General features: G+C 39.5%; 1 protein-coding gene across 2 annotated transcripts in view; it reads left to right on the forward strand.

Annotated features, from left to right (window-relative positions):
- Nucleotides 1-12,101, forward strand: part of LOC124863230 (ubiquitin carboxyl-terminal hydrolase 22-like) — a 42,891-nt gene that overhangs the window by 21,648 nt on the left and 9,142 nt on the right. For both annotated transcript variants that reach the window (XM_047357528.1, XM_047357529.1), the window contains 9 exons: nucleotides 602-715; nucleotides 821-922; nucleotides 3,933-4,099; nucleotides 6,052-6,211; nucleotides 7,500-7,605; nucleotides 8,524-8,682; nucleotides 9,505-9,631; nucleotides 10,119-10,210; nucleotides 11,019-11,081. In XM_047357528.1, the coding sequence (XP_047213484.1) occupies nucleotides 602-715; nucleotides 821-922; nucleotides 3,933-4,099; nucleotides 6,052-6,211; nucleotides 7,500-7,605; nucleotides 8,524-8,682; nucleotides 9,505-9,631; nucleotides 10,119-10,210; nucleotides 11,019-11,081 (1,090 nt within the window). The remainder of the gene's footprint in view (nucleotides 1-601; nucleotides 716-820; nucleotides 923-3,932; nucleotides 4,100-6,051; nucleotides 6,212-7,499; nucleotides 7,606-8,523; nucleotides 8,683-9,504; nucleotides 9,632-10,118; nucleotides 10,211-11,018; nucleotides 11,082-12,101) is intronic.

Here is a 12,101-nt window from a genome sequence, read left to right on the forward strand (position 1 = left end):
TTTGAAGAGTGGTGAACTGCCTTGAACATAAGATTTTCCCTGATTCGTTCTCGTTGAATCCTCTTTTAAAATAACTGATACAGTGTACATTCAAATATAGGATGAAATCAAGTAAAATCAGCAATATAGCACGCTGCAACTATCTCTGGGAAGCAGATTACTGAACTGAAAATAAATTACAAAATATATTCAACCCCCCCACCCCACTCCAAGAAGATTTGACAAAATGAATAATACATAAAATAAGAATATTGTCACGAATAATAAGATCACATGATCTAAGTGCAGCTAATAAAATATGCTATGACTTTAAAAGTGTGATAAAATTGTATTCAATAAATTTGAGTCACTTTCTGTATTGGCTAATTGCTAATAGAAACGGGTGGGGAAGGGGGGTCCTACTCTTTGATTTAAAAAAAAAAAAACAACAAAAAAACTGGTATTTCATTCAAAGAAGCTTCATTGAATTGGGACTGATTGTTAGCAGTTTTGAAACTTTGATCTTTGAAAAACGGTGGTATTCTTTAGAGAGACAGTTTCTCCTGCAAAAATATATTAGTAATACTCTGTAATTAAACTTACATTTTTTCCCTCCTTCCAGCAATAGACTTATTATATGGTGGAATATACTGTTTTGTGTGTCAAGACTATATATACGACAAAGACATGGAACAGATTGCCAAAGAGGAACAGAGGAAAGCCTGGAAATTGCAAGGTATAGCATTCTGCTTCCTGTCAGGAAAAAATTACGGCAGCATTTTAAGCTGCTTCGTCTGACATCTCGCCGCTGTCACATTTTCATTTATTTTTTATCCAACAGGCATTGGGGAGAAATACACGACGTGGGAGCCGACCAAGAGAGAGTTAGAGTTATTAAGACAGAATCCAAAGCGAAGGAAAATCACTACAAACTGTACCATAGGTAGGCAATAGAGTGCACTTTTCAGCCTGTATGTCTTAATCAGAACAGTTTTTCATCTTCTGACAGTTGTGGGTGTTTGTACATTTGTGCAAGCGTGCTTGGGGTTAGTCGTGCATTTAAGTACAATACTCAAGGTCAGCTGCACAGAGCAGCCCCACAGGCAGAGCACAGCAAGATGTAGAGCGCACTGTTCAGAGCAAGATAGATGCACAACATAAGCTTGGTTGTGTCTCTCTCTCTGCTCTTTTTTTTGTCTGTTTGTACCTTTTGTCTCGGTTATTCATCAGATCTTCAGACAGATTAACTGGTCAGCCTGACTGACTGATAGATTGTGTGGTTGCCTGCCAGGACCAGTGTAAAGTGTTTAATCTCTTACTGAGCACCCTCTCCCAGTACCAAACCTTCCTCAGTTTGGATTGTACCCAGGAGCTGGCTGTGTTCCACCTGTTCAACTGGCCATCAGACTCTAAATGAATTTGTTCACAGCTTTGTGGTCTTCTCCAGGATTCACACAGTGTGCTGGCTTGCACGTCTAAACCAAAACATTGGCCTTAAATCTCAAGTGATTTATTAATAAATTCAAGAAATATTCAAACACACTTAGAATGCAAATGTCCATCTAGGTGACATCCACGTAACGGATAAAAGGTTGGTATATAATAGACTTGGCAATGGAAAACAGTGCCTTGCAAAAGTATTCATATCAAATTCCACTTTTTGTCACATTACAACTGCAAAGGTTTTTATTAGGATGTCATGAGATGGACCAACACAAAGTTGTGCAGAAATGTGCAATTGAAATGTAAACATTTTTTTGCAAATATAAAAAGTGTTGTGGATTTGTCTTCAGCCTCTCTGAGTCGGTACTTTGTAAAGCCACTGTTAGATTATCTTGACTAATACGTGCCAAATGGTCACACCAGAGTTTTTTGTCCATCAGAGTAAAGAGGGCTCAATAAGAGTTGCATTATATCAGGAAAACATGCGATGTTTGTAAATGTCAGGAAATCGAAATGACTTGCAATAAATAAACTTGTAATTCAGCTTCATTGCAAACATACCCCCCAGATAGTGAGGTGTTTCTCCAGCTCCTGGAAAAAAGGAAGTTCATTGTTTGCATCTCTGTGACAAGATCTGCTGTTTTGGTAATGAAACGACTTGTAGTTTCTTAATAACTTTAACAGAACATCTAAAGGCCCTCTTAAAACATGTTTCTGCTGCAATAAAAAAAAAAATCAAGGACTAGCATAGATTACTTATATAACTAGCTATTTTTAGTGCAGTCCAAGCAGTTTTTTGCTTATAGTGATATAAACACTTTTGTTTGTAGGAAAATATGAAAACTGATCATCTCTTTCCCTCTACCCCACAAGTATGCTCTACATGGGAACTAAAGTTGGTTCTAATAAAATCCTATTTATATACATTGAAGTTTAAAAAAAAAGAATTAAAATAAAATAAAAAAAAAGCTGTGTGAATATTTTTGTGCAAGACACAGTATGATTAGTTACAAACTATATAGTACCGTACTAAATTGGCTGCTTGAGTGATCTTTTACAGAGATGAACATCTCTACAGCAATGGCGTAAGTAAGGCCTTTACACCAAAGAGGCATTATATTAAACTCAGTCAGTCATTTTCTACCGCTTATTCCATAGTGGGTCACGGGGTAGCTGGTGCCTATCTCCAGCAGTCTATGGGCGAGAGGCAGGGTACACCCTGGACAGGTCGCCAGTCCATCGCAGGGCAACACACAAACAACCATGCACACACTCATTCATACACCTAAGGGCAATTTAGAGCTACCAATTAACCTAACAGGCATGTCTTTGGACTGTGGGAGGAAGCCGGAGTACCCGGTGAGAACCCACACATGCACGGGGAGAACATGCAAACTCCATGCAGAAAGACCCCCGGTCGGGAATCGAACCCAGGACCTTCTTGCTGCAAGGCAACAGTGCTACCAACTGCGCCACCGTGCAGCCATTATATTAAACTAAATTCCTAATATTGAGTCAATCTTTTGTAATCAGATGAGATCTGACCAGAACATCTGGGCTTGTCCTCTATTGTCTTCCAGCAAAATCCTAACCATAATCTCCTCGTCCTATGAGTTGGCATTTCTGCATATTAAACCAGCTTCTAACAAAAGCTTGTAGGTGGCATTAAATTGGTATTTTTGGAGTTTGGAGGCTCTCTGCACTTTTTAGACTCCTGAGATTGATCTTTGAGACTTTGGTAACCACAGCTCACCACTGCTCTGCTCAGATGAGTGCTAAAGCTGTTGGGGACTTCTATTCCACTGTGGGTTTGTAAGTGAGACCTCAAACATGTATATGTTGGTGATAAATTAAAATCTATTTAAATCTAAACCTGGAGCAGTGTTACTCAAGTTGCCCATCAGGGGTCCTAATGAACGGCAAATGTGGGTTCCTACACATACTTGAAAGGTCTAGAAAAGTATCAATTTATATTTTTTATTTTTCCAAGTCTGGATAAGTATAGAAAAAGTTTGGAATTCCTGTGTTCCTTCTTTTAATATCAAGAAGCTTGTACAAAATGTTTTCAAAAGCATTATTTCACCACATTTTTGGCCTCTAGATCCTCATGTGTCAGGGTTTTAAACTGGCTTTTCAGTTTTAAATGCCATATCATCTTCTAATATTGAGAGTTTTTACAAATAAGGGGTCACAGATCACAAATTGCTTTATAGATTATGTATTCAGTAAAACTAATCCAGTCAACATTTAATAAATCTAATAGTTGTAGATTTGTCATAGAGCTGATCTCCATGGACCCAGATGCCAAAATAGCTGTGAAATGGTCGCTTACCACACTGTCAACTTGATCGCCAGCCTCCCCATCATGTTTTTCCTAATACTGCCCAATTAAAAAAAAAAAAAAAATCTTAGATTAAAATCTCTTCTTCGCCAGCAGTATGAAATAGAATGTGTGCAACTTCCCCACCATGTTGTTCTCACTCTTCTCTCACTGTCTTCTTGTCCTGCAGGTTTACGAGGGCTAATAAACCTGGGCAACACATGTTTCATGAACTGTATCGTCCAGGCTCTGACACACACACCGCTGCTGCGAGACTTTTTTCTCTCCGACAGACACAAGTGCGAGATGCAATCAAACTCTTGCCTGGTGTGTGAAATGTCGCAGCTTTTTCAGGAGGTATGATGCACAGCTTGTTTTTAGGATGTTTTATTATAAATTTTTTTTTTACTTGAATTTCAGTAAGGAAAGAACATGTTTTTTTATTGACATGCAGCCATAATCTGGGATTTATAATAACTGCAGTGCAGATTTTTTTTCCCTTTAAATATAATCCACTGCAAAAGACTGAGTCACAAAACCCAGAGAGGGGGAGGAGGAGAAAGGAATGCACACAGTCACTGAAATGAATGGAAATTAACCTCTGTTAATAACAGATTTGTAATTAAATGTCAAGTAATTTTTTCCAATAATTTTACCAAACTTTTTCTATTTGATATCTACCTTTCGATGTTATAATCTAAAAGCGTTACAGAACGGGTTGCTGGACTGCTCCCACACTGCCTAACTGCCTTCCTACATCCTCTCTCTTTGCAGCTGACATAGAGGCCCACAGATGGCAATGGCGCTCTAATGTATTATGAGTCTATTTACCACCCCCAACCCAACACCTTTAGCAACACAGACTAGCAGATCTCTGTCGTGTCTCAGTTGGCTGATATGTTAGGATACATATGAGAAAGGTGGGGATGGAAAGCAGTCTTAAGTTCAAATTGTATTGTTTATATCACAAATCAAAGCTAAATGTTGTTGTGTGACTAGATAGTCATAAATGTAAACCGATTGGACACATTGAGATTTGGCTTGCTTTATCTCTTTTAGGTTTTTAAACGTCTTTGGTGTCATTTACTACTGTCAAACTGCAGAAAAAGGAGAAGACTCTGAAAGATCCATAAAGTTGTCATATTTTCCTCTTTATAACTCAGTCCTAATTCAAAGATTACAGAGAACGTAGCTGCATCACAACATCTAAAAATGAAAATCTTTCCTGGGATTACTCCTAGCGTTTTTCTTATTAGTTCTGTATCCTTCTTTCCCACATATCATCCTAATGTGGCTCACCAGTCACTCCACTTCCAAAACCCTTATGCCGTTTAGATAATATTTAATGATTCTTTCTCCTGTCTGATCATGGTGGATATGTGGCCCTAACAGAGGGTGCCCTTACTTTGCATTTGCATAAGTGAAATGAAATCTTCTGTGCAAATCACTTACATCTAATAGCGCAGGAGCATGATATTTGTGTTATTTATTGTGTCCATTAATAAATTATTCATTACAATAACAAATCAAGCAATGATACCGATGGTTAGATAAAGCAGATGGTACCATCTCCCTGATTATTATTTTTTTTTAATATACAGTGCCCAATAAACAACATCCTCAGTGTGAAACATGGTGATGGCACCATCATGATGTGGAGATGTTTTTCTTCACCAGGGATGGGCAAACTGGTCACAGTTGATGGGAAGAGGATGCAAAAGACCTGATACTGGGCCAGAGTTTCCCCTTCCAGCATCAACCAACACTAAATACACAGCTGGAGCTAAAACTGATCGCTTTAAATCAAAGCATATTCATGTATAATAATAGACCAGAGGGAATTCATTTACTCATAGTACCAAATAGCAGCAACTTGCAGCTGGACAGGACCAGGCGCTCCCTCCTCCATGCCTCCATGTTATGGTTTTAACAATTAAGGCGCTCACACGCTCCGGACATCAATACCGCTGGAATTACTTCATTTTGTTATTGACGGTTCAATGATACGGGGCCTGGTTCTTAGAGACCTCTACCCTAAAGCATGTTTTTACAAGCGACTTCTCAAGGCAATTGGTCAAACCGGATTTTATTTTGCGTTATCTAAGTAAAGGAGGTGACTAATGCTTGCCACACGTTTTAAAACCATGCCTCCTTCTCCTTACACTTCAGTTGTACGCTAGTTGATGTAGCTCTACTGCATTAAAATCCATTAACGTACACAGAAGTTTGAAGTTGTAACATGACAACATGTGATAAAGCTCAAGAGGTACTTTTGCAAAGCACTGTACATCTTTTCTTCATGTCCTCAGTTCTACTCGGGCCACCGTTCGCCCCACATTCCCTTCCGGCTGCTGCACCTGGTGTGGACTCATGCACGTCACCTCGCGGGATACGAGCAGCAGGATGCCCACGAGTTCCTTATTGCAGCATTGGATGTTTTACATCGGCACTGCAAAGGAGACATGATAAGTAAGCTTTGTCCGAATCCCTGGGATCCTTCTTACAATAGAATATTATTCTCAGTTGTTAGGTGAACATCCTGAAACACTTCTTTCAGAGAACGGTTTGCATAGAAAATTGTATAGAAGCAGTCTTAAAGTGAAAATAAACCCCATGTAAAAGCATAACCCCGGTCCCCTAGACAGATTTTGAAAAATGCCACCCAAGTGGGCAGCGCCAAGAGACACTGAGGGGCACGGCCAAGTGTAGGAGGGTTTAGCAAGGGTGTGGTCAGGAGGATGAGGGAAAGTGGCAGCTTTCATATTGAAATATGGAGAGTGAGCAGAGCGACACTGGTAGTTTTGCCACCGATACGTATTTTGAGGTGGATGATTTTTCACTCCTTCATAACCGGAGGTTAAGGGAGGCTTTGTGGAGCCCTGCGGTCCTGAACCTTATCAGTTCGAGCCGCTGGCTCAAGTCGCTGACTCAGTGATGCCCAAGCTTCCGCTGCCAAGACAGTGGAGGACAGAGTGGGTCCAGTTTCTGAGTGGAAAAGTGATGTTAGCAGCATTATTGCTAACATTCAAAGCAGTAACAAACTTTCAGAAAGTTTACTTGTAGATGTAAATTCACATGTAAATGTATATTACATATTTATATTTTCTCAAGTAAAGGATATGATCAGCGGTATAAAGCATAAAACACTATGATCAATGCTCACAGTTCCAATTCCTGACTCGCTATGGGGGCATGTCTGAGTGTGATGGGTTTTATACCCAAACTGAGGGTAGACATGTACCAAGCTTTACCGTTTCAACCAATAGAAAAATTCAACAGCAGTAGCCACCGTTCAACCCAAAGAGGGCAGCACTGAGACAGTTTCAGGACAAATATTGCAGAATTAAACTAATTAATCTGTAATGTAAAAGATTGTACAGTAACATAAAGATAGCACCATTAAGGTCCAATTTATACAGTTTATCTGCAAAAAAAGTTGATTTGGGGTTTAGTTCCTCTTTAAGTGTAAGAGAGGTTGTACCTGATACTGTTGGAAACATACATAAGGAGACTAAATATGGTAAATCCCAAGGGAAACGGGTAGTAAGCAGTATGAGGAATGTAAATACTCCCTGCTGCAGTGTGGTGATGGTCTCACGCACCTACAGACCCAGCAGTAAGGCTTTTCCAGGTTGGTTAGAGAGAACCTTAGCAAAGCGATACTACTACAGGTGAATGGTAAAGTGAGAAAGAAAGCCACCTGGTTTTTCAGATTTGCCCTGTGAGTGTGTTTACATCATTTGTCTGTTTTCTGCAGGAGATGACAACGGAAAGAAGGCCAACAATCCAAATCACTGTAACTGTATCATTGACCAAATCTTCACTGGGGGCCTGCAATCTGATGTTACCTGTCAGGTTTGCCAGTAAGTTTGTTTGTGGCTTGTAACAAAGGCTTGTCATTCCCTTGTATTATCTCATCCATCCACCTTTCCCTACCTTTCGCCCACGGGTTGGTCAAAATGGAGGCAGCCCGTTTTCACATGGTGTTTAACCATGTATCTCTCCTTTTCCTATTCAAAGAGCCCGGTCCCTGCAGAGCTACTTTAATGGGGGTTGTCTAGACAGCAGCACGACTGAAGCACTGCCCGCCTGCCCCCTAGAGCTGTCCTGTCGCATTAATGCATACACGCTGCAATGAACTGCAAAGCACCTTGCCCAAACTAGCAGGCAAACCGCGCCCATTGTGATGTTTTCTGCATTGTCTGTTTGAACCGTTTCTAAGGAGGGTTGCTGCTTAAAGACTACAAGCGGTGAACGATTAAGGAAAAGAATGCATCTGTCCTTTGAACAAAGGAGGGAGCCGTATGGTGCCAGGTTACTGCAGGGTGGGATTCCCATCACCATAAATGCTTTCCCATTTGATATATTGGCCTCCCACTGGTACCTTTTTGGTTAATCTAATTAGCTCTTCTCTTCTCTCACACTATATATTTATGCATACTCACATTGGAATCATCCATTGTGGGCTACAGTCCATCACTGTCATTGGGTTGAAAGACTAAAAACTTTAAAAGGACAGCTTTCTTTGTAACCCTACCTTGTGAGATCAGCATGGATATTATGCACATGCATGGTTTCCATCCCCCAGCAGAATAAAACAAAAGCATGATCCAAATCTAGAGAGGATGGCTGAGTTTAAATTTGTAAGTTGCAGCGTATGTCATCATCCTTTCATCACCTGCAATAAGTGACAAACTGAAAACCACGCTCCATTTGTTATACATTGTCTTGGACTAACCTCTCTTTCTGTTATTTTTTTCTTTTTTTTCTTTTCTTCATAGTGGAGTTTCAACAACGATAGATCCATTTTGGGACATCAGTCTGGATTTGCCAGGCTCATCCACGCCTTTCTGGGCTCTTAGCCCCGGAGGGGACGGCAGCACAGTCAACGGCGAGAGCCACCTGTCAGGATCCACCACACTCACAGACTGCCTACGCAGGTACAACCTCCTCTTCACCACGCAATTCTAATTCTCCTGTTTTTATTTGTGGTGAAAGGGAGAACATCCTTTAAGAGCAAGGATTCAGAACTACTAACCCTGTCCAAAACTGTGCAGCATATTTTTCTTATTTGTCAAACCGGAAATCGTCAAAAACCCTGAAAGGCCAGATTAGTGTATCTATACCACCGATTTATAGTGCTGCTATTGGTTTTTTCTCTATTCTGTTGAGCTGGAACACTAATCCTGTTTAGGCACTGTTGGATAGAGAAAAACAACATGTTTGTTACCCTGTTTTATTGCCTTTTTAAGTAGTAGCCAAGCAAATTTCATTTGGCCCACGCTTGCACAAAGGGTCACATATGGTGTCTGCTCAGTCACAACAATCCTGTTATGCTTGGATCTCACCTTCTCCCATCACCAGGTTGACAGAGCAGGTGTGACCTCTCAAATCTCCTCCGCAGCTGCTTCGTTCTTGCAATTTCTTTTTCACTTTTCCTCATCTTGTTTCATTTCCCTGCCTCTCTACCTAATTCCTTTTCCCCCTGTGCCCTCAATCTCTACCTCTCCATTTGCCTCACCCCCAACTCTTTTTTTTTTCTCTCTCCTTCAGTTTTTTTTTCACTGCAGCACCTCACACACCCCTACTTGCTGCAGCAAGTCTCTTAAAGGTACAGAGCAGGCTGAAGCTGTTGAGCTTATTAAACTGAAATGCAACCAAACCTACGGGCTGATTAATGATTAAAGCCACAGATTTTTTTTATGAGATCTGTAACTACGCAGATTTACAGTTTGTTGCATGTTCTTTCCTCTGGTCTGCAGGTTCACGCGGCCTGAGCATCTTGGAAGTAGTGCCAAAATCAAGTGTGGTGGTTGCCATAGTTACCAGGAGTCCACCAAACAGCTGACAATGAAAAAGCTCCCCATTGTAGCGTGTTTTCATCTCAAAGTGAGTCAGTAAGGATGTGCTGCCAGTTTATTATTGTAATGCAATTGGTCTTTACTCCAAAACAGAGGCCTTATTATGGACTGTGCATTTTAAGGTTTTATTCTTTCATTTATACATGTAGTTCAGTCTTTGTGTGGATCTGTTCATCATTCCATGTAGCTGTTGTTGCTTTACCTCCTACTGTTTTAGTGCTTTCATGTTCTGTCCTAGGACACCCATGAATCTAATGACTCCTCTTCCACTGCCCATGTTTTATTTATTATATGGCACAGGAGACATATAATGTATTTATGATAATCACTGGAACATGCAGTTAATGGATTGCCTTTAAATAAGTCCAAGGCTGTTATTAGCTTGCCCTTACTGTGTAACTTCAGGGTTGAAAACATACAAGTCCTCTTATAGGCTGTATTGTAAATTATTACTTTAATTTTAATCTTGCTTTCTTTCCCCTTTTCTCTCATCATTTCTGTCTGGCCTTCTCCAGCGGTTTGAGCACTCTGCTAAATTGCGGAGGAAGATTACTACATATGTTTCCTTCCCTTTAGAGTTGGACATGACGCCCTTTATGGCATCCAGGTGAGGCTCCAGTGGAAACTTGAACTGCTTTGTTTTTACTAGAGCTGTACCAGTGAACTGCTTTGACTAATGAAGGATCTGATGTTTTGTTTTTATTTACTTTTCTTTTTATGCATTAAAACCAACTCCCGCTATTTTCGCAGAAAGTCTATACTTATTTAAGTCTGGATATGTATTGAAAAAAACATAACTAAGTAAAAATCTAATATCAATTGACATAAGTAGCTTAAAGAATCAATATAATTCAATGCTAAATATACATAAAAGATGTACTTATTGTGAAGCAGTTTTGATGTTAATATTTCTTATATATAAGCTGACTATTTCTGTATTTTCAGAAAAGAGATATCTCCAGCAAATTGGATAAATAGTTAACACAACAAAACAACTTTTAGATTTGAAGTTTGACATAAATAACAGGGTGTTCTTGGAGGGACACATGGTTGTAAAACAACTAAACGTCAAAGCTATATGAAATGTGTACATGTGTTAGAGAGAATAACATTTCAGTCTATAATTTCTGCTTGCTTACATTTGGTAATACTGATGGAAATAAATATATCATTAAGCATACTGGAGCCCTAACACTGGAAAAATACAAATAACTAAAACACGCTAAATCACTTTTAAGTATTTGTACCTGTAATGCTTAAAAAATTGAGTTATTAAAAAATTGAGTCTGGAAGTTTGAACTTGAAAGTGTGTTGAGCTTATTCTTGCTATCATAAATTGCACTGTTGTGCCACCTAGTGGGAAAGTAAAATGTTTACTTGTAAATGTAACATTGTTTTCCTTCTATCATCCACAGTAAAGAGAGCAGAATGAATGGGCAGTATCAACAGTCAGTTGACGTATTAAACAACGACAATAAGTGAGTAGCCGTGATTTAGCATATGAGAGAAAACTGATTAATAAACACTTTATTTTCAGCAGTTCCAAAGCACCACTGTGATCTCAAAAAAACTTTAACTTGAGCACAGCAGCACATGCTAAAGACCTGAAGCAGCCAACTGTGACTTCCTCTAATTAAATCAGGCTGTGGTCTATTAAAAGCTGCTTAGTTTTCCTCATCCATGGCAGCTACAATAGCGTCTATATGCAGGACTTTTACTGGGAGGTGTACTTGTTAATAAAAATGCCAGTGTGCTGCATGGTGGGCACAAACTGAGATATGCAAATGGTTTTATTTGTCTTTTAAAATCACCTCAATTGAACAGCATAGACTATTGAGGAGATTTTGTTGACAATGGCAAAATAAAGAAAATTAAAAGAAGAAATTAGAATAATTTGATTCATGACAGACGGAGTGATATCTATTGATTTTGATGATTGTTGCTTACAGCTAATAAAAACCTGAAATTTAGTTTAATAAGACCAATAAGAGTAGATTTTTAATCATGAAATTCAATTCAATTAAAAAATACTTTATTAATCCCAAAGGGAAATTAAATGTTGTAGCTCATATTATGTAGGTTTCTTCAAAGAGCCGTTGTAGATGCTGATGGCTGTGAGCAGGAAGGATCTCCTGTAGCGCTCTGTCTTACAGCAGATCTGAAGAAGCCTCTGACTGAAGACACACTGTTGTTGTAGAACAGTCTCATGAAGAGGAAGCTCAGGGTTCTCCATAATGTTCTTCATTTTATGAAGAATCCGTCTTTCCACAATGATCTCCAGAGGTTCCAGAGGAGTCCCCAGAACAGAGCCAGCCTTCTTTATCAGCTTGTTGAGCTTTTTTAAGTCCCTGGCTCTGATGCTGCTTCCCCAGCAGATGATGGTAGAAGAGATCACACTTTCCACAACACTTATAGAAGATATGCAGCATCTTGCTGCAAACACCAAAGGACCTAAGCTTCCTCAAGAAGTACAGTCTGCTCTGTCCCTTCTTGTAGAT

The sequence above is a fragment of the Girardinichthys multiradiatus genome, chromosome X, assembly GCF_021462225.1.
Source record: "Girardinichthys multiradiatus isolate DD_20200921_A chromosome X, DD_fGirMul_XY1, whole genome shotgun sequence".
Classification (NCBI taxonomy): domain Eukaryota; kingdom Metazoa; phylum Chordata; class Actinopteri; order Cyprinodontiformes; family Goodeidae; genus Girardinichthys; species Girardinichthys multiradiatus.